Here is a 21,800-nt window from a genome sequence, read left to right as displayed (position 1 = left end):
TGCTTGTCTGATCGGCATGCTTATCGTGTACGTTATAAGTTATTAGAAAAATAAATTAAGGAAGTAATAGAGATATATAAAGAATATAAAAATAATAGAATTATTATAAGAATTATAAGAATATTAATATCTAAGGAATAAGAAAAAGGCCTTAATAAGACTATAAAGCCTATAAGAAGTTAGCTTTAACTACTAAATAAGAAAGTAAATATAATAACTTAAATAGATAATAAATAAGTTTAGAAAGAAACTAGTATAAGGTATATATAAATATCCCCTATATAGCCACTAAAGTATTATTAAAATACTTGAAAGACTTAAAGAAAAATACTAGATAAAAGGAATATAAAAAACTAGTATAGAAAGTAATTAAGTAATATAATATATTATAGGCAGTTATAACTATTACCAGTAATATAAAGACCCTAGGACTTAATTACTATAGAGTTTACTACTAAGCTATCCTTTTTAGAAGAGTCCTTGATAGGAATCTTTTATAATAGTATTATAGTTATTATTAACTATATTATAGAATTCTTATACTATTTACCCTATAAAGAGTCTATAGATACAGAAGAACTATCCTATATTGTTTATTAATATACTATTAATATATATAGATAATTAAATTAGATCCTATTAGATAGAGGATTATTGCTTATAGCTACACTCTAGTAATGCCTTATATTATATCTAGGCCTTAATTATTAGTTATTAATAGCCTTCAGACTGCAAATAGATAATTAAATATATAAGTAAACTAAGTATTAAAATAATACTTATAATAATATATTAACTATAGATAAAATAATTAAATAAAAAAGCTACTTATTATATAAGTAGCTTATAATATTGCCTATATTAAAAACATAAAGTTAATACTAGCTTATATAAATTTTAAGTTTATTCCTAATATATATTATAGTAATTATAAAATAGAGAAAATTAACCCTCCTATAAACCTAAAAGTAAATAAATTAAAAAACCTATATAAAAAATTAAAATTAAAATTAAAATTTATTAGAAAAAGAATAAAAAAATACTATAATATTAGAAAGGTAAAAGGACTAATACTTAAAGAGAGAGAAATAGTTTACCTAGCTATAAATAATATTATATTCAAATAACCCTTAAATAAATTAGACTAAAAATATATTAGATTATATAACTATAAATTAGACTTATTATTAGAAGTTAAGCTTTATTTAATCTTTTATATTTTATTACTTAGATTAATAACTATTATAATATAGGTTAATATAGGCAATAAACCTAAAAAATTAAAAAAATAGAGGATTATAAAGTAAAAGTAATTAAAGATATAAAGAAAATTAATAAGTAAATAATATACCTAATAGAATAGAAGAACTACCTAGAAAATAAAAATATATAGGAATTACTAGAAAACCTTATTAATATTTAATAACTCCTAAAGAACTTTTTATTAGTTTTACTAAAAAATAAAAGATTAAAATTAATACTACCTAGCCCTAAAGATTCCTATTTTAGATTCTTAGTATTTGAGGAATATAACTCTTTAATTATTATATCCTTATAATAGCTTAACTCTTTAATTAACTTATCTTTATTATTTAAACCTTAAATACTATAATAAAACTAAGAGGTATAATATTACTTACTTTATTTTATTTCTTATCTTTAAAAATATAATAAATAACTAACTGTAATAGCTATATAAACTTATATTAAAGCTGACTTCTTATAAAGTTTTAGAAGATCTTTATTAGCTTTTTCCTTATTATTATTTAGTTTCTTTTCCTAGGAAATTAATTTTTATATTAGAAAGAAACTAAAAAAGTTATTAAAATAGAAGAAAATACAAAAATACTAGTAATCTTATATAAAGAAGCTACCTAAGTATTATTATATAAGTAACTAAGATAGATATACTGACTGTAATATAAATAATCTACTATTATAAAATAATCCTTTTAGTATTTAAAATAATAAGAATAAGGCATATCTATAAATTTATATAATAATTTAATAGCCTTAATAAGAAATTTATACTCTTTAGTCTTATAATTAATTCTCTTTATAATATAATTAGATATTTTATTACAGACTTATGATAATAATATTTATAAGTGTATATTAAGATTTATTAGTTTTAGAATATAAATAAATTATTAAATATAAGTCTTAAGGATAAGATTTAATAGAGGGGAAAGATTATATTATAACTCTAGCAGTTATATTATATATACCCTACAAATCTCATATAACTTAACCTACTTAACTATAAACTTTTTTACTAAGTTTATTAGACTAATTATAAGTAGATTACGCTTATATAGGATTGCTGCGCTCTAGGAGCACTTATAATCCAGGATTACTATAATCCCTAGATTTAAGTAGTCCCCTAAGGATCTCTTAGGTTTATATGTATAAATTTACTTAGCCTTAAATATAATTTAACTTAATAGCTATTAATTAAATATCTTTACCTAAGTATACTTAACCTATACTAATTACTATTTAGAAATATAATACTTAATAATTGCTTAATATTATATGCCTTATAACTCTACTAATATAAGTTTATAATAGACTAGTTTATCCCTAATAAAACCTAATAATTATATATTAATAGCTCTTATTAATATTAAACTATATAAAATAATAAGTAATACTATTATACTATTAAAATATTTATTAATACTAATAATTATAGATTAATATTACCTTATATAGGATTATCCTCTAATATAGCTAAGATAATAGCAAGGCTCTAATAGCTTAGAAATACTATATAAGCCCTATAGGGGAAACTAAATATATAACCTCTGCTTATATTACTAGTAATCTATATTAATAATTAATATAACCTAGTGGAAACTATTAAACTAATTACCTTAAAACTATTTAAAAGGAAAATAATAAATATCTTATTATTTCTAATTTATATATTTTTATTTTTATTTTATTTTATTTTATTTTATTTTATTTTATTTTATTTTATTTTATTTTATTTTATTTTATTTTATTTTATTTTATTTTATTTTATTTTATTTTATTTTATTTTATTTTTTATTTAATATTTTATATTATACTTAAGTCTTTTTAAAGTTTTCTTATAGATTTAATACTAAAGAATTTATATAAATTAAAAACCTAATACATTAAAACTAATTTTCTTTTAATAATTAACTTTCCTAATAAAATTATAATATAGTAATAATTAAACTTTATAATAAAAGAATATTAAAAAAAGCCTCTATATATATAATAGCTTCTTTCTCTTATAATTTACTATTAAATACCTTTAAATATAATTAATTAATCCCTTATTTATTTATTACTATTTATATTATATAGCTAATTAATATAGTATTATATTACTTATTTCTAGAAGAAAAACCCTTATAGTAATATTTATAATTATTTTAATAGCTATTTTTTAATAAAAAGGATATTATTAATAATATCTTATTTAGTAATAATAATAAAAACTTAAAATAGCTAAAGTATAAGGCTAAATACCTCTAAGAGACCTTATATAATAATAATAATTATAGCCTTATTAGGCTAATTGCCTTTAGCTATAAGCTCTTCTTGCTCTTTATAATATATTTTTAAACCTAGAAGCTATAATAAATAATAATAAGGCTTAAGTAAAAGCCTAAGTATTTAAGGGACCTTAAAAAAAGCTTATAAGAAGGCCTAATAAAATCTATTATAATAAAGTTACTTTTTTTAAGGAAATTAAATTAGACTATAAGCATAAGGCCTAGTATTAATACCTTAGGCTATAGGTAGCTTAAGCTAATAAGGCCTTTAATAATATTATTATTAAGTTAATTAAAAGTAAGATTATAAAGAGTATTATTAAAGTAGCTAAAGTAATAAGGGTATTTATAGAGAAGGCCTTATAAATAGCAGGAGCTATATATAGGGTTAATTAAAGGTTAATCTAGGGATTCTATTAAAGATATAGAAAGTTAAAATGCAGGCTAATCTAGAGGTAAAAGCTCTATAGGAATTAATCTAGTTATATAATATACTATTTTAAAATTCTATTATTAAACTTACATAAAAATACTAGAATTTAAACTATATTTTATATTAAGGTAGCTATATACTTAATATAAGATTTAATAGTTTTATAATATATAAATAGTACTAATAGCAGTAATACTATAGTCTATAGGGCTTAATATTAAATTAAAGCCTTATATTAAAGTATAAGCTTTAAATAAATAGGTATTATTTCCCCCTTATTATATATAAGATAATAAAAATAAAAAAAAAGCTATAAATATTATCTATTATAACCTTAAAAATATATAAGTTATCTTATTAACTACTTATATAGTAGAAACTAAGTTATAAATAACTCTATTATATATCTTATTATATAACAGTTAGCCCTATTAGTAATAGACCTAATGCCTTTATCTATAGAAACTATAATTAACATAATTAGAAAACTATAGTTAAAAAGTAATAAACGCTAGGTTATAAATCTTAATATAATTGCCTTAACTAATAACACTATAGCTATAAATAAACTACTAAGGCCTTTAATTAAATTAGTAAAAAGACCTTTAATAGGCTATAAATTCTTATAGTTAGCTTAAAATATATTATAATAATTAAAAACTAGCTAATTATAGTAGAAATTAAAGCAATACTAGCTTTATTTAACTATAGACTTTTAAGTTACTTTCCCTTAGAATCCCTCTATATAATATTTAAGATACTATAGAGGAAGAGGACTTAATTGGTATATATTATTATTAACTCAGGGTAACTTTATAGAGACTATATTCCTTAATAATCTAAACTTTTAATATAGTTAATAAATATAAAAATACATATTATAATAGTAATAATATTTAATTATACTTAATAAAGAAAGCATTCTTATAAATATAGCTATTAATGCCTAACTAAAGAAATTCTATTAAAGTTAGAGTTACAATAAAAAAAGTTATAGATATATAAAAGAGTTTTATATAAAGTTAAATAAAACCATTTAAAAGCCTTTTTTATATATTAATTAATAGAATAAAGTTATATAACCCTCTCTATATTTATATATTATAACTATACTATTTTTAATAGTATTCTTAATAGGGGGCTATTTTATATATAAAAGCTTTTTTATTCTTTTCTTATTATAAATTTTAATTATTATTTTATTAATTATACTTTTATTAGGATACTTAATAATTTAGAGATACTTAGGCTTAATATAATAGATTTTCAATCCATATAAATCCTTTCGTTTTAGGTTTATAAGAAAACTTTACAAAGACTAAGGCTTAATATAAAATATAAGATAAATAAAAAACTAATAGTAATAATAGACTTTTCTTTAGGAATCAAATTAAAAGTTTAACTTTTTATTATTTAATCTATATTAAATGTGTTAATATTTTATTAAAATTAATAATATTTTTCTACTTTTATATAGAAACTATTATTTTATTTATATAATAGTTAGGTTTTCTAAGGGATAAACTAGTCTATTCTAGGTTTATATTAGCAGAGTCATAGGGCATATGATACTAAGCGGTTATAAAGTAATATATCTCTTAATAGTAAATAAAGTAGGTTAAGCATATTTAGGCAAAGATATTTTATTAATAGCTATTAAACTAAGTATATTAACTAATGCTAAGTGAATATATATATACTTATAATAGCCTATAGTTAAGCTTTAGGCTTATGTCGTAAGTCTCATCGTGAGCTGTAAGTCGCAGATCCTGGCGGCTCACGGTCTGCCTAAGCTAGTGTAGGTGGTTGGAGCCGTGATTGGTGGAAAATAGTGGGGCCTATGTAATTATCTGTTAGGTTGTAACAATTTATTATAATAAATAATAGATTAATTAAAAGCTAAATAGAAGAATAATAATATTATATTAAAGCTTAAGGAAGAGAATATTTAATTGAGAATTAGCTTATTATCCTATTTTAAGGGATTTAATAGCTAACCAAGGTTTACCTACAATTAAGGCTTACCTATTTAATAGGTTTTTATTAGTTAGGTTTAATAGAAATAAAAGCTAACTCTATAGGAATTAATCTAGTTATATAATATATTATTTGAAATTTTATTATTAAATTTATATTAAGATATCAAAATTTTAAACTATATTTTAAACTAAGATAATTAATAAATATAGTTTAAATTAATCTTTTAATAAAATAATAAATATTATATTTAGCGCCTTTTCTTATAAATACTCTGTATTTTATATAAGTTAAAGTATATAATAGATAATAGTAATATATTACTACTATAAAACTATTAACTTTATACTATACTATAGGTAGGGTATTAAGCGGCTTGATATTGCAGAACGTCTTTTACAAGAGCATCCTTCGGGGATCCTCGATATACTCCTTCACCTTGACAAGGAATTGTACGGCCTCCCGGCCGTCCAGCAGGCGGTGGTCATAGGTGAGGGCAAGGTACATCATGGGTCGAATCTCGATTTTGCCGTTGATAGCAACGGGGCGCTCCTTGATGGCATGGAGACCAAGGACGGCGCTCTGGGGAAGGTTGATGATGGGGGTGCCCATGAGTGAGCCAAACACACCACCGTTGCTGATGGTGAAGGTGCCGCCGGCCATATCCTCGATAGTGAGCTTGTTGTCACGCGCCTAAGATCTCCACGTTAGTGATCAATTGGTTTCGGGAAAAGAAAAAGAGCTGTTTACCTTCTTGCCCATATCGGCAATCGATTGCTCAATGCCAATCATGTCCATCGACTCAACATTTCGTACAACGGGAGTCACGAGGCCCTTCTCAGTGGCGACGGCAACACTGATGTCGACGTAGTCGCGATAGACGATGGTATCACCGCCGTTGGGTCCCTCGATGGAGGCGTTGACGGCAGGTAGGTCGCGCATGGCAAGAACGCAAGCTCGGGAGAAGGCGCTCATAAAACCAAGCTTGACACCGGTCTTCTTGAGGACGTCCTCCTTGTAAAGCTTGCGGAACTCCATGATGTTGGACATGTCGACCTCGTTGAAGGTGGTGAGGGAAGCAGCGGTGTTCTGAGATTGCTTGAGACGCTCGGCAATTCGGAGGCGCATGCGGTTCATCTTGACCTGCAGAAATGTTTAGCACAACCTGGACCAGGGGCTGGAGTATTCCCTTGCTGTATAGCAACAACTTACGCGACGCTCTTCGCGGTTACCCATAGAGGGACCGCTTGAGGTGGAGGATTCGGACTTTGACTGCTTCTTCTCGGGCTGTCGGGGAGCCTCGGGCTTGCTGGGAGCGGGAGCGGCCTCCTTCTTAGGCTCGGGGGCAGACTCTTGCTTAGGCGTAGGTTTTGACTCGGACTCGGACTTCGTAGGTTCTTCCTTAGGGGCATCCTTCTTGTCGCCAGATGGCTCACCACCAAGCTCGATGCGAACGAGATCCTGGCCGACAGTAACGGTGTCCTCCTCCGCGACAAGGAACTCCTTAATAGTGCCGGCCTCGGTAGCGTTGACGGCAACGTCAATCTGGTTTACATGTCAACGGGGATATCCTCAAACGGCAGACAACAAGGCAAGACAAGACAATCCAAGTCTGTCATGACGGCGTACCTTGTCGGTCTCAATTGTAGCAATCTCCTCATCCTGGGCAACATAGTCGCCAACGCTCTTGGAGAACTGTTTAAGGGTACCCTCAGAAATGGACTCGGCCATCTGGGGGACCTTGATGACGGAATCGGCGTAGGTACGAACGGTCTGCATCATGGAAGGAAGCATGACAAGAGGGTGCGCACGGGGCCTCAGCACCCGAGCGGGCACCATACGGCTGGCGGTAGCTATACTTCTTGACAGCATTTTTGGAAGATTGTGAGGTGATTGTCGAGAGGGAGTGACGGCAAAGACGATCGCGGTTTGGTGTTGGATTGTATGGAAGTGGAGTTTAGGTCAGGAGGAAAAAAGGAACACACAAGAAGTGGCAGAGCTCGGACAATGATTCGCGATGTTCCACTCAGAAACAAGTTAGTCGTCAGGCTTTGGGGTTAGGGGTACAAAAATAAGTCAGTTACTCAACACCACCAGGTGCCAATATTTGGCACAGGTGCGGCGCCATGATCAGCCGAAAATGGAATAGCGTGGCAGAGAGCTACTGAGGAGGTACATGTCCGACAGAGTAGACCAAACAGCAGCCGCTGATTGGATTTCAATGGCTCTCCATTACCTGATGGCCGACAGCTTAGCCGAGCAGCCAATAGCATCCGGCTTCTCCCGCGGGTAGCTTACTGGAGGTGAACAGTGGGCGGGAAGAACCAGGAAGGCTTCTACCGAGATACCCGGTATGTAAAGTAAATAGACCTTCTTCTTCACCTTGACAGCTCACCTTAACGCAACACGGACAAGTACCTTGTAGGTATGCCATCACCACTCAGGGATGGAGATATTCGAAGTTGACCTACATCAATTGACTCTCTTATCCCCCTCACGTCTTCATTTCAACACCTGATGAATTGTTTTAACGCCTCTTTGTGCGCAAAAACAATAACTCTTGTCATCATGCTCATGACGGCTTTGACCGGCTTAATCCGTAGTCAGTACAGCCACAGCGTCTTTCGCAACAAAACGGAGAAATCTTTACGTATTACGCTGGTTTTTAAGAGGAGCTTTCCTTCACAATTACTACAAAGAGGTATCTATGTATCCCAGCCCTAGTGAGCGCCCCATTCACACGCCGATATTCATAAGTTCAATAATAAGATGTTACCCAAAAATGATTCGTTAGTCCATCCAGCTCTTCTCAAATCAAGACATCCGTATGATCCATCGTGAGAACCATCGCTCGAGAACCACCGCTTCGTCAGGCATGCCGAGCATTGTCGACTACTACATATACATATACTCATTTCATGACCAGCTTTACCTTCACATTTACCTTCACATTCTGTCCATTTCTTCTGGGAATCCGATAATCTCTTCGAATTTCAGTGAGGGCCTGCGATTGATCTAGACGGACTCGGGCACTTCATGGTAGACTTGGACCGCGTTCAGATGCAGTAACGGTCAGAGTCGCGCTCCCTTTATAAGAGCCAGGCCTGAAACCCAATCGCCACGTTCAACAGACGGGGCTACTTATTCGATTTATAGGTGAAGTTCGTCAGAGCGGGTGGTCAAAGAGCGTCGCAAGCCACCATAACTTGATAACGGGCTAGGGTAATCACTTAAGGGTGACACAATGTCGGCAGTATTTGTGCCTGAATAGGGAGACACGGGCTGGAAAGACGCGTTTGATGGTACAAACGACTCGAGTTGCTGTTCTTGAAGTGACAAGTGCCGTTGCCGTCTTCTTTGTTGCTCTTGGGGTTTCTGTTGCAATTGGTGCTGATCGTTCTGATTCTTCAGCCGCTGCGCTTCCTCATGCGAGACTGCCCATCCCACAGAACTTTGCTGGTGGTCAGGGTGAAAGCTGGACTTGGGTACCGCTGTTGGGACCATGACATTTCCATGGATATTGACAAGACGAGGGCCCTGATACCACCACTGATCCTCAAACCCGTTGTCGACAGTCATCAATGCTGAAGCCAGAGACTGTATGTCATTTGCTTTACCTCTTGCACGGTCGTCTACTTGCACAGGTTGGGTGGGACGTGAGTATTCACTTGGAAATTCAGGTCCCCATGTTGCTCGCAGACTGGCCTCTCGGGAACGTTTGCGTCCATCCCCTCTTTCACCGTGATCGTCCTCCTCGTTATTATCGTCGAGGCCCACAGGGAACGTCCACAAGTCCCATGGCATGTCGCCTTCTCCGAGTCGGAATTGATTTGGGGTTGCAGGAAGAGCTTTCCAGAGATGAGGTTCGTTCCCTGACGCATGTGGCGGGCTTATGTCCCAAGGGCTGCTGTTTAGAGGCGGGGGTGCAGATTTGCCACGCTCGTGTGAACCACGTCTCGTCGATCTCGAGCTACGCAGAACTTCGTCTGGCTGTAAAGAGTCTCGTTGTGGCGGTGGTGGCGCTGTTGAATTAGGGGCGTAGTATTCCCTAATGTCGTGTTGTACTTGTTGGGGACGGTATGGCTGGTATGACTGTCCCTGAGCTACACTAGTCGACACAGGGTCTCTACTGTATGTATTGGGAGGGAGATTGTTGGCATGGTAAGCGAATTGATGCTGTAGTTGATACTGAGTTGGCTGAGTCTGTGTGAGCATTTGTTGATGACCGGCTTGATACTGCGATGAAGAGTTGAGGTAGTTGGTATTTGCAGGAGGCAACTGTCGGGGAAACTGATTTGCTCGATCGCGCATGCTCTTAGAGACATAAGTGATATGCCGGTCTTTGGACATAATCTTGGGCAGCGTTAAGCCCATTTCTAGATGGACATAGATGGCTGGTCGGTCTCCCATGGCGGCGATGACTAGGGGAGACGGATCAAAGGTGAGGCAGGGACGGAAAGTGGTAGTCTCGTGTTGAAGAATGGGTTGTTAGGCTGAGTAATAGGTAGGTTAGATATATAACGACCAGTGAGTGGTTCAGTCTGCAACGGGAGAGTTATAGATGCGGAGAAGAGAGAACAAAAGGCAAGATGTACGGACAAGTAAGGGCAGACAAAGAGGTGTGAGATAAATATATTACCTACTATGTGGATGGAGTCACTCCAGTTGGGGGGGTCAAGGCTTAGAGTTGTTCTCCGCTTCTAACCAACTGTGAAGCACATTAATCTGAGGTAAGGTATGGATGGCGGGAGCAAAGGAAGCGACTAACGTTAGCATGAGGGGCGGAGCTGAGCCCTGCAATTAATCATGTCGAGTCGAAACAGAAGAGAATGCTGAAGGAAGGATGAGCCCAGCTCTAATTAATACAGGTACATCTTCAGTTGGGGTGGCAATCTCGGCACTGTCCAGCTCGTGCTGTCTCGTCACTTGACCTGACCTGTTTTTGTTTTTGCTAGGGAGACAGGCAAGAGGCATGCGAGCTGAAGAACCAAGCGACTCAGTTGGACGGTTACTGTGCCCGTCTGTCGGCGCCGTCTCGATACATACGGGCCCGGTAGTGGAGAGGGGGCTTCGACGGCCCTTATGCCTGTAAGACACGGAGCTTGGATGAAGCTAGGATTCTCCGACAAGACAGGGATAGCGGTGATCTGTTTGTCGCTCACTTGACTTGGCGTTTTGTTGAAACACAGTCATGATCGACGACGACCTCTGTCTTTGGAAACCAACGGGAACGATTCCAAAGCCTCTATTGCGCCCTTGGTTCAAGCAAAGTAAAGTAAAGTAAAGTAAAGCACAATAAACAGTCGAGCATTTAGTCTCTAAAAGCGGGTTATCCAACCAGTCAGTTAATTCAGCTGAGGTCGTTAATTAGGTAGGCCCGGGCAGGGCAGATTTCTTCTATTTTGTGCCCCACAATACGAGCAAGGGATCCTGGTCGTTGCAGGTTGGCAAACTTCAAAGTGACCGCAAGGCGTGGCGAAGGCATTTCCAGAATGTGTCCGTTCGTTCTACTCCGTAAGATTGAGTGCGCTGTTTATTTTTGGCTCGATCTAGTAAGCGAACCCCATATTGTTAAAATAAAATAAAAAGGCACAAGAAAGATAATGCAGTCTATGTTTTTCTCTTATGGATCACATTGAAGCATTGGAATGATCTTGTAGGGTCTTGAGTACTAGCATCAATAGGCTTACAGGGTTACCAATCCATTTGATGCATTCTTGCAATGCCCCATCCATGCCTTCTCTGAGTTGCCTACCTACCTTTCTTTGTACGCAGTAAGATGCACAAGTGTAAAGGCCTGATAAAATCTTTTTTTACCGTCTATCAGTGCTTCCTTTGTCTTGACGTATTTACTGGCTTAACGCTTGTCGATACATCAGTAGGCTACCCAGTCTGGTAGTCAGACAGAAAGGCTGTGTACAACATTATCCAACGCTGGTTGATTGATGGGGTCTCGATCCTTCGTCGGCAAGGGAGCATGAAATTGTCTCGACTAAAACGCCGACGGGGCCTGTTTTCATTCCTTCTGAACAATGCCTCTTCCTCTGGTTTGCCGACTCGCCTCGTATGTCACTTCATCTCTGGGTTCAGTGAGTTACAGAAGATCGCAAATGGGTTGAAAACGTGTTACTTGCCGCATCCTGTAATTTGCACTGGCATCGAATGCTTTTACCCCTGTGACGCACCAAGACTTTTTATTCACAAAACAAAGACACCGCTTTTCTTTACCAGACACCATTGACATTGTCGGCGGTTTTGAATCACCCGACAGTTTCGTAGCTATGCGTAGCCCTTCCTAGTCTGGTACTGTCCGATGACAGTAGTTGCTCAGCCTCCAGGATAGTGACACATCAAATCACGGTCCATCTTATGACCAATGGCTTTGTTCTAGGGCAAGAAACATGGTCAGAAATATGATAATGCAGGCCTCATGGCATCAGAGGAATTGGACGCTGGAAGCATGCAACATGAAATTAGTCGGTCGGTTTATACTCTTGGACTAGACTTCTTAGGCTGTTTATTCTTGCACCATAAAACTTGTGGGCTAACTCTCTGCTGCCTACTAGATATGTCATCATTTATTGTTTGCGATCAGAGACCCTTGGATATAGAAAGGGGGGATACAGAAGATGAATGTGTCCTAAACTGTAACCAATACAGCAGTGGACATCAGTGTATGAATTAGTCTCTCCCATGCTCATGCCGTCTCTGGTTCCTTTGAAGAGGCCTTGGCTTGCTGTGTTATCTCGCTCTCTTCCATTTGCCAGAATCGCTCGTTCTCTCGCCCACGGCCGTTGACTAACCCTCTAACGTCGAAAGGATCAATGAGTGTCTGCCAAAACGGTCTCGGATCTTTATAGCCTGGCCCTTCAATTTCGGTGACTCCATCAGGGGACAGGTAAATCTTATTTTTCCTCGGCAAATATCGGCGGGGATGGTGGATGTTGAACATGATGAGATTCATGAGCATGACCATTGCTTCGAACACATAAAAATACCATTCATATCTGACAACAGGATTTATGTTTGCCGGATCGAAGTCTGCTCCATATCGAAGCTCTGCGATACTAAAGTATTCGACGATACGATAGACGGTTCTGGACAAAATCAGGGTCATGCTTATATAGAGCGTCCATAGCGGACTCGCAAGTCGCTCATTCTTGATACCGCTGATGATGCATCGGCGATGAAACGTGACAGCCAGTGTAAAGAGGAGAACTGCCACGACAATCTGCATCAGTAAGGATGCTTTGATAAGAGCGTGGCCCGCCTCAATCTCGCTGTCGCTCAGCGATTGGTTTGCCGAGTACGACGCTCCCCAACCGTTAAGTGCCTCGATGAAAGCAGATACAAATCCAAATGTTGTCAAAACCCTTCCAGGGTGTATTGGCGAGTGGTATGGAACGTAGTACAATATTCGTCCAATAATGCGATAATTTTGTAGTTCAAGGAGCGGGCTGTCGATTGTCAATACATTGTATCATGTCAGTGTCGCATCGTCAAGTTATAACTTACGGGGCAGCATAAGTGATACATACACTTGCGATAAATATGTCAAGATTGCCATAGTGAAATGCTCCATAACCTCTGAGTATGAAGCCGACCGTAAAGAGCAAACAGCAGAATGGAAACAGGGGTGTCAGCTTCCAGCACTTATAGCGTCTGCGATTGGTCTCAGCATTGCATCACTCTTATTGCTCCTCCTCGGTTGAAAGGAGCTGATCCTGCTCTTTCGACTTACATGCACTGCCATGTATGTAAGCAGCCTGCTAAACAGAACGCAGTACAGAAGAAAATGGCTGCGCCCTTATTGGGAGCATAGAACCAGTAGCTACCGTCAACTACTGAGTGTCAGATCTCTCAGAACCAGAAGAAGAGGGAACACGCATAAGATCACAGGAAATCATACTGTATTTTCCATCAGACATCTTGGTGACTTTGAGTTCCAATTGCGCGAATTCTTGAGGATGGTTCACTCATCTCTTTGTTGTATTAGAGAATCTTTCGAATTTCTCTGCCTACAACGGCACTAAACTTCCTTTTATATCGTTCATTGTCGAAAACAACTAGCACTTTGCCAAATTTTCCTCTAGGAGTAACATCCTGCTTGGCCACGACTTGACCAACTGTTGTCAATCTGAGCTTTGTGATATTGGATATGACCAATAATGAGTCGATGCGAGGAATACGACTCTCAAACTAGTGTATCATGTAGATCATCCAAAGTGCCTTTCGGTCTTCCAAAGGTATCTCCGACACCTAACAATGGCTTGGGTACTTGAGACCATCCGGCAGCATACTTGGTTCGTTCCTCTGGCATGCCCGTATTCATCGCATTATCAAGTCCAACATGTCATTGCCTGCACACTAACCACGTATTGTCTCTGATCTACCTCCCGTATTTTTTTGTATAATTACACCCCATGAGATGCTAAGAATTGTGCGGGGTATATAGGTTAGGTACATAATTGTGAAAGATACTCTCTAACATATACGGGTCCAGCCGATTAGTATTATGTTGAGAGAAGAGTAACGTGTTTAGAAATAAGCCTAATATACAATTACAAATCAGAATAATGTCAAAATAGCTCGCTTGGAGAGGCTCCTGGGTTCAAATAGACAAATCCTTAGAAAACAAATGTGAAATTCAAGCCATGTATTCACCCTTAGGCCGGCTGGTTCTGTTCCAAACGCTCAACCGAAACGTCCTGCTGCATGTTTACAAACCCATCATGTGATCAAATACCTTTGTACCGTCATTAGAACCTTGCAATCCACTCTCCCGGTAACCTATACATCGACAACATATGACATAACGCATTTCAAGCACCTTGTCCGTCATCAGTCAACCCCCCAGCTTCGACTATCATCCGAAGATGAAGGCCGCCTGTGCAGCTCCTTCTGTGCTGCTATTTCTTTGGTCGTGTTTTCGTTCTTACTGCGATGTCTACTGTGTCGCTTTCCTTGACCACTGCGGTGAGCATGTTGATAGTTCTCATCATCACTCCAGTCGCTGAATTCACCTTCAGAGTAGTCCCATTGCACTGGTATTTCTTCGCCATCTTCGCCGTACCCATATACAAGGCCTCTCCATTGTCCCGAAGCAATCCTAGCTGCCACCCTGAGAATAAGGCGGATCAGGGAGCTTGGAGGACCCATTATCATTTCGCACGTCTTGGCAATGATGGCCATTGGTAGGTTCTTGACAGTCTCCAGCCTACTTCTGTAAGGTCGTCTTTCCATAGTTGATGCAGGGGTGAAGAGATTCGCAGCAGGGGGCAGGGGTGAAAGTGCCCGCTGGCGTACTGATAAGCTACTTGTCGTCGCTCTATGACGAGTTATAAACGGCCGTTGTGGTGGTGCTGCCGACGAGTGGACTTTGGTTTCAACGTCGACTGTGTCTTTGATTCCCAGGTTCGCGCTTTCGCTGGACGACTCGCTGTCGTCGGAATCAGGGTCAGATTCCCAAGCGCATGGCATTGGAGAGCTGCCTCTGCTTCGGGAAGACTTGTCTCTTTTGCATCTCCCAACGGACAAGGCGTCCGTTTCATTTGATTCGTACTTTGCCCCAACAGCAGACTCCGCTTGTGAAGTGGGTGGCGAAGGATGTATGGGAACGCCGGACGAATGCCACGACTCGACACTGTGAAATGATTCCTCGCTGTCCCGCCGTTGGAGTCGTGGCTGCTGTATGGGTCCATCCAGTCGAGCAGATTGCAAAGGTCGCGATTCAACTTTATTACTGCTCTTACTTGACTTGGGAGTGGTAGGCGCACGAACCGAAGGTTTCCTTGAAATGTCTGATACGCTTCTCGTAGTTGGATCTCTTGATGCAGAAGCTGACGTTGTAGTCTTATCCACTGTTGGCATTAAGTGCGGCGGCATTGTGGCTGATCTTGTCGTTGTAAACCCTGCGGTCCGTCGTCGAAGTCTAGCCTTCATACGACCTCCCCGGTTACCGGATCCCTCGTGTAGTTCATATACCGACAAGTCACTCTGGGTAGGGCTAGTCGAGAATACAGATGACCCATCATGGTGTGCCCCTGAGTCGCTGGCGAATGCAGGAGAGCTGTAAGACTCAGGCAGATTGGATAAGAAGGGATACGATGAGATGTGTTCCGTTGGACGTTCCGGGACAACATCCAGTGGCCTTGCGTTAAATTCGCTTGTGCTTCCACCAATCGGCTGTAAAGGATCCAGATGCATTCCATATTCCTCATAAATGGATATGTTTGAGGGTACTACGCAAGATGCTGCCCGTGTGGGTCTACCGACCAGTGGACTTGATGGGATATCTATGGGAAGTCTATCATTTAGAGGCGTAGGCGTAGTGGCTCGCCCGGCGAATGACGATCTGCGCGGGCTGGTAGATGACAATGCAGCGTCGTCGGGCATCATGGGTTGGGCGCGAGGAGTCCAAGGTAAGATCGTAACAGGCACTTGCTCTGGAAGATCGACTGTGAATGTGCGCTTGAAGGGACACTCGGTTTTCTCGAATTGGAGAATTTTATCGAGCACCTCTCTGAGTTCTTCGGCCCGTTGCTGGTCTTCAAGGTCTTCGACCGGTAGTTCGATTCTCCAATAATTAGGCCGACGAATCTGTAAAATGAACTTACTGTTGACTTCATCTATGCACCAACACTGGCTCTTTCGTAGGATAGGCTGCAACGCGGAACCACAACTTAGAAAGGCTACGGATCGCGGTGCTCGGTAGATGCGAAAGGGGCCTGGTTTACGCAATTAGCAGATGGCTTTGAGGTATTCTGAGACGAGGCACTCACCAACAGCAATAGTTCGCTCGAGCTGAGAGGACCATGATAGGGTCCCAGGTGGATCAACGTTGCTTGTGGCAGGACTCCTCACAAACGCTCTCCCAGTTGCCGTAAAGGATATGATTTTGACATTTGGGTGACTGTAGAGTGTTTCGACCAGGTCTTTATCGGGCGTATCTGAGCTCACGGAGTCTCGACGTGGCATCGGGGAAGTTGACACTCGTCTTGGGGCCCGGTGATGCGGGAGATCGTCAACCGAGTCATCCATGATAGATTAAATTCGGTAACGTTGTCTGGTTCCTAGTAGCGCAAATTATTTCTAAGCCGGACTGCAGCTTAAACATCTCGACTGGACAAATAAGAAGAGGCGTTCATGGTTGCGCGAGGTTGATGTCGAGTGTATCGCGGCGGATCGTGAAGAATTGTTGTGGGTCCTAACCAACTGTCAAGGGAGAATTATCAGTATAGGAAAGACGGCGCGCTCTAAGGGGGGCATTCACCAAATGATGGAGCGAAAGCAAGTTATACAGTATTTCAATCGTTCGAGAAGGTGGCTGGTTCAAAACCCACTCGTTTCTTTTCACTCCCTCGACTTGAGTATAGAAGTGCTCGCTCGTTGAGGTGACGGCTGTGCTGGGGCCATCTGCAGGGGCTTTGAGTTCTAGAGGGGCGCTTTGCCTTAGTCATCAATATTAACATCCATTCCAAGGCCCGCCGATCCCGTCCCTTGAATCCCTGATTTGGCTAGAACGTTGAGCGTGGGATAAACGACAAGGACAAGGACATGGAAATTACAATTAACTTTGAGAAGACCCCCATCAAATGGAAATCTTTCGTGCAGGAGGACAGCTAGACAGGTAGACTACCTGTGACTGTCAAGTAAGGTCAAGTTTCACAAGCGCCCAAATGTTACAGAACTACCAACATTGGTGAGCTCCTCGTACGACAAAAGCTTTATAGGACTTGACTTGTCGTTCGATCAGCTTCATACAAATTTCTCCTTGGCATGATTTTTATCTCTATAGGTAGTTGGGGGATCGTTACAATGGCAATCATTTTCCTTGTCTGATTTGACGCAGCTACGGATGTAATCATTCGACTTAGCCCTTGTAAGACCTGCGAGCGCCACTCAGGTGCAGCTGTACTACTCCCCCAACGTCGGAACCAGGAGTTAGTGGGCTACACCTTCAACCAAATAGTGAACGATTGATTGCCCAGGGTCTTTTATGAGATGTCTCACAAACTAATCTCTGGCTTACACAGTACCTTTGATCTCTTGCATGTGATTCTCTAACGCCCACCTGTCCCTCGGACTCAATTAGGTTAGGCAAAAGGCCCAATAACCTTTCATTTGAGTTCCAAGTACTATGTAGAGTACTAATCTATAGTTATCTCGACACTAAACGTCAACGTGCGCAATAGTATACGATCGTACATGTAGGTAGAGTCGAGACTAGATTTGGTGTCAGCGGTATGTTTTTTCTTAACCGGAATTCAATGTAGAGCTATTGACGCTACTGTACTATGTTCCTAGCTCAGCCGCCAATCTGGAGCAACCAAGCTCCATCTAGGACACTTACGTCACCTTACATTCACTCACCACATCATCATTCCAAGCTGTCTTCAACGTGCCACGTCTGACCTTACCGTAACCTTCCAAGCTCTTAGATGAACTGTTAACTCTATAGTTCAACCAGAACCTGAGACGCTTGAATTCTCAACAACTTGAGGGACTCACCTGGCTGCCGTCGTCTTTCCCGTGTTAGTGAAAACTTCGACCGGGGTTTGAACCGGTCAGAGTGCCTTGATTCCCACAGCTCCCTGCTGCGTCATTTCTCAACATGTCTTCGAACGACAAGATGAGTATTGATAAAGACAAACTGAAGGAGAAACTCGAGCAGAAACTTGACGTTTCTCATTTCGATCCGAACACAGTAATCCGCGGAGCTCAGTTGACGCTGGTAGGAGGTAAGTAGTATCTTAAACTCCCTTGATCCATTATAACCAGAAATCGTGTTTTTGACTAGCATCCCACACAGCTCATCGTGCACTTCAGAACCCTGCACTTTTTACCACCGATCACTATCGACAAGCGGCTATTGCAGTTGTAGCTGGCCTCGCCATTAGACTCGTCGTCTCTGTGCCCGTGAGTCTTGCCCATATTATCAGCAGGAACTTGAGATAGAATTGACATGAAACTAGATCATTGGGATCAAAGTACTGCTATGGGTTATCTCGTTCTTTGTGTCTCTCGACACGGTAACATGGGATGATACCCTCGTAAACGGCCTTGACTTTGTTGCAGAATATGTTCTTCAAGTGCCGTTCTTCCTCATGACTCTTATGCGTTATGTGGTACCAACTCTTGATAACCTGTGAGTCGATTCCATTTATATCCTTCTTCGTGCCTAACCAGTTTTCGATAGATTTATGCAGTCGTTGCAGTGGGTAGATATAACTTATGTCCAGAAGCACAGTGGTGAAAAGCCTTCTGAGCTTCGGAACATGTACTATCCAAATCTTAAGATGTACAGGCCGACAGACGGAAGCACACACTCTGAGAGTACTGCTCAAGCTGTTTCTATGTTTCTTTACCGCTTTCTTCGTAAAGGTGGCATCTCTCTCGCCGTCTTCGCCCTCTCATACACGCCATACATCGGCCGCTTTGTTTTGCCTGCTGCAAGTTTCTACACCTTCAACAACGCTGTAGGGTTGGGTCCGGCTTCGGTGATATTCGGCACAGGTATCTTCCTTCCTCGCAAGTACCTTGTCATCTTCCTTCAGAGCTATTTCTCATCCAGGAGTCTGATGCGAGAATTGCTCGAACCTTATTTTGCCCGAGTTCACTTTACTAAAGAGCAGAAACGAAACTGGTTTCGCAGTCGAGAAGGTGTTTTGTTTGGCTTTGGTTTGGGATTTTATATCCTTGTTAAAATTCCTCTGGTTGGCGTGCTCATCTATGGTATTGCTGAGGCATCGACCGCCTATCTTATTACCAAAATTACCGACCCGCCACCTCCTCCTCAACAGATGAACGACTTCACCCAGGGGCAGCAGAATTGGTCCAACAAGCACGAATTCCTGAACCTCTCTCTTGCCAATATCGATTCGGTTCATACCGATGATTCTCTTAAGAAGACAAAATAGCCAGGGACAATTCTATCTTGGTCATACTTGTGAATTAGCAACATTTATACACGAGTGCGGCATCACTTATCCTACTCAGAAGGACCAGCCTTGACTGGACATGGTTTCGAGACACCTCTGTGCAAACCTCCTGCAAGCCTATCAGAAAGTTACCAGTTTTTTTTTTAGTTTTTTTTTTTTTTTTACTTTCTCCCCATATAGTTTCTGCCTATGCATGCAAACAATCATGCTGCTGACAGCTACATATCCCTGGGACGCAAAGTTCCGAAAGAAAATACAATATCAATTATTCCAGAGAATCTGGTCCTCCCCACTAATGCTAATGCTCTTAATGTGCGACCTTGCCAACGTGCTACAGTTGTAAACCCTGTTATGCTTCCAGGCATGAATGGGCATATCGCAATGTCTCGACGTACTAGGTCAGCAACGATTGAAGTTACACACCTAACCTCGGTCAGGCGTCATGAATGATAGAGAATTTCTGGTGAGCAGTGTCAGCACGATGTTGTCTGACGGCTTTGTCTCCCTGTCCAATGAAGTCGCAACCAGGTGCATCGCACTTCCGCAGGATGCTGTCACCCTCGTCTTGGATTTCGCTCAAGTCAACATGGCCTGTCGCCTCTGCATGCTTCTGCCCTTCAAGCTGGCCGCTGCCGATCCAGTCACATCCCGTCACATCGCATCTCAAGATCAATCCATCTGTGTCCGTGTAGTAATGCGCTTTGTTAAGCTTTTGAACGAGTTCTTCGGTCTTTTTGAGAACTTCGTCGTCATCAGTAGGCCAAACAGCTTGGTCAAGTTCGGGGGGTAAGGTAGGGGAGTTGTAAGGGGGATCAGCGCAGCTGAAGGCAACCCGGTCATAATGAATTCCGGAGTACACGAGAATGCAGCGATCCCGCTTTTCCTCTCCGAATTCAATTTTACTTTGCGTCTAACTTGCAATCAGTGAAAAAACAGGATGAGAGGCAATGGCATTGACTGACCTGAACGTCGAAAGTACATATTTGTATGTCGAAGATAGAGGATAGTATACTGAGCTCAATGCCGCCACCCCATCTATCTGGGTCCTGGATACTGAGGCAGTATTGCCTGGGAGGGCTGCCAAGAACAGCTTCCGAATACTCTTCTGGATGTTCGAGAATATAGTCTGCCATCATCTGTCTCAAATTTTGTGCAGGGATTTGGTCTTGCAATGCGCCCCCGAACGCGGTGAACAAACAACTATTGTCACTGGGCATCACTCGTAACACTTCCTCATGTTAATGTCCATACATACGAGTACAAGCATCTGTAACCACTTACGAAGAGTGCCCTCTCTCTGCGGCCATGGAACGTTCGCGTCTTCCGGGCCTTCATTCTTTTTCAGTGGCATGGATGCAACAGGCCGATTTTGGACAGCCTCAGCAGGGTCAGATGATGACTCCTCGGGGACAATAGTGAGCGTTTCGCCATGAAGACCAAGGCATCGAGCAATCTGGTCACCCTGAGTAGCTTCGAGGGATTTCATAGCCATCGGCAGACCGTATCTCACACTGAATTTGTTGATGCCAGTCTTTGTCCGAATTTCATCAAAGAGGGCTTCAACAGTAGCATCGTCTGGTAGCTCAAGAATGCCGGTGCCTGCTGGGCCTTTAAATCGAGCACGCATGGCGATATTTTAAAACGCGCAAGGATTGTCGGGCAGTGGTATGGGAAGCCTCTATAGGTACCTGGTTCATGAGGATAAATTTCAAGTCTAGAATATAAGTGGTGGTTTTGCAGTTTCAAGTCGAGGAACATTGTCTCATGCGAGGCCGAGTGGAGATGTTGGCACCCGCCTGTTTCCACACACACGCACCCTTTAGCCTATTCAGGAACCTGGCTAGTGCACAACAAAAAAGAGGGCCTGTTGGTTTAGGATACAACAAATAAATGATCTAAAATCTCAGCCTGAACCGCAGA

The 21,800-nt window shown here is 39.9% G+C and overlaps 6 protein-coding genes across 6 annotated transcripts; 1 reads left to right on the top strand and 5 right to left on the bottom strand.

The window, feature by feature from the left end:
• Positions 1-6,055: 6,055 nt before the first annotated feature.
• EDB82DRAFT_449124 (uncharacterized protein) lies at positions 6,056-7,982 on the bottom strand. The gene is made up of 4 exons (XM_025728131.2): positions 7,570-7,982; positions 7,153-7,485; positions 6,691-7,083; positions 6,056-6,633 (listed from the first exon to the last, which is right to left on the bottom strand). Exons 1-4 carry the CDS (start codon positions 7,810-7,812, stop codon positions 6,337-6,339), a joined length of 1,266 nt encoding a protein of 421 aa, XP_025582529.1. The 5' UTR covers positions 7,813-7,982; the 3' UTR covers positions 6,056-6,336.
• Positions 7,983-8,908: 926 nt separating this feature from the next.
• On the bottom strand, positions 8,909-10,584 carry EDB82DRAFT_253527 (uncharacterized protein). The gene is made up of 2 exons (XM_025728130.2): positions 10,580-10,584; positions 8,909-10,433 (listed from the first exon to the last, which is right to left on the bottom strand). Exon 2 carries the CDS (start codon positions 10,348-10,350, stop codon positions 9,091-9,093), a length of 1,260 nt encoding a protein of 419 aa, XP_025582528.1. The 5' UTR covers positions 10,351-10,433; positions 10,580-10,584; the 3' UTR covers positions 8,909-9,090.
• A 2,053-nt stretch (positions 10,585-12,637) lies between these two features.
• EDB82DRAFT_478124 (uncharacterized protein) lies at positions 12,638-13,868 on the bottom strand (the record flags this gene model as incomplete). The annotated part of the gene is made up of 4 exons (XM_025728129.1): positions 12,638-13,397; positions 13,456-13,602; positions 13,682-13,781; positions 13,850-13,868. The coding sequence occupies 4 exons, from the start codon at positions 13,866-13,868 to the stop codon at positions 12,638-12,640; spliced, it is 1,026 nt and encodes a 341-aa protein (XP_025582527.1).
• Positions 13,869-14,781: 913 nt separating this feature from the next.
• EDB82DRAFT_527490 (inheritance of peroxisomes protein 1-domain-containing protein) lies at positions 14,782-16,980 on the bottom strand (the record flags this gene model as incomplete). The annotated part of the gene is made up of 2 exons (XM_025728128.1): positions 14,782-16,667; positions 16,722-16,980. The coding sequence occupies 2 exons, from the start codon at positions 16,978-16,980 to the stop codon at positions 14,782-14,784; spliced, it is 2,145 nt and encodes a 714-aa protein (XP_025582526.1).
• Positions 16,981-18,344: 1,364 nt separating this feature from the next.
• Positions 18,345-20,091, top strand: EDB82DRAFT_253336 (uncharacterized protein). The gene is made up of 4 exons (XM_025728127.2): positions 18,345-18,680; positions 18,752-18,858; positions 18,915-19,087; positions 19,139-20,091. The coding sequence occupies exons 1-4, from the start codon at positions 18,554-18,556 to the stop codon at positions 19,857-19,859; spliced, it is 1,128 nt and encodes a 375-aa protein (XP_025582525.1). The 5' UTR covers positions 18,345-18,553; the 3' UTR covers positions 19,860-20,091.
• Positions 20,016-21,754, bottom strand: EDB82DRAFT_507826 (uncharacterized protein). Its single transcript, XM_025728126.2, has 3 exons — positions 21,162-21,754; positions 20,843-21,108; positions 20,016-20,790 (listed from the first exon to the last, which is right to left on the bottom strand). The coding sequence occupies exons 1-3, from the start codon at positions 21,505-21,507 to the stop codon at positions 20,314-20,316; spliced, it is 1,089 nt and encodes a 362-aa protein (XP_025582524.1). The 5' UTR covers positions 21,508-21,754; the 3' UTR covers positions 20,016-20,313.
• Positions 21,755-21,800: the final 46 nt, after the last annotated feature.

Source organism: Fusarium venenatum (assembly GCF_020744135.1).
Source record: "Fusarium venenatum strain MPI-CAGE-CH-0201 chromosome Unknown EDB82scaffold_3, whole genome shotgun sequence".
In the NCBI taxonomy this organism is placed as follows: Eukaryota; Fungi; Ascomycota; class Sordariomycetes; order Hypocreales; family Nectriaceae; genus Fusarium; species Fusarium venenatum.
Note: the sequence above shows the minus strand (reverse complement) of the source record. Positions and strands in the feature narration are given on the sequence as shown.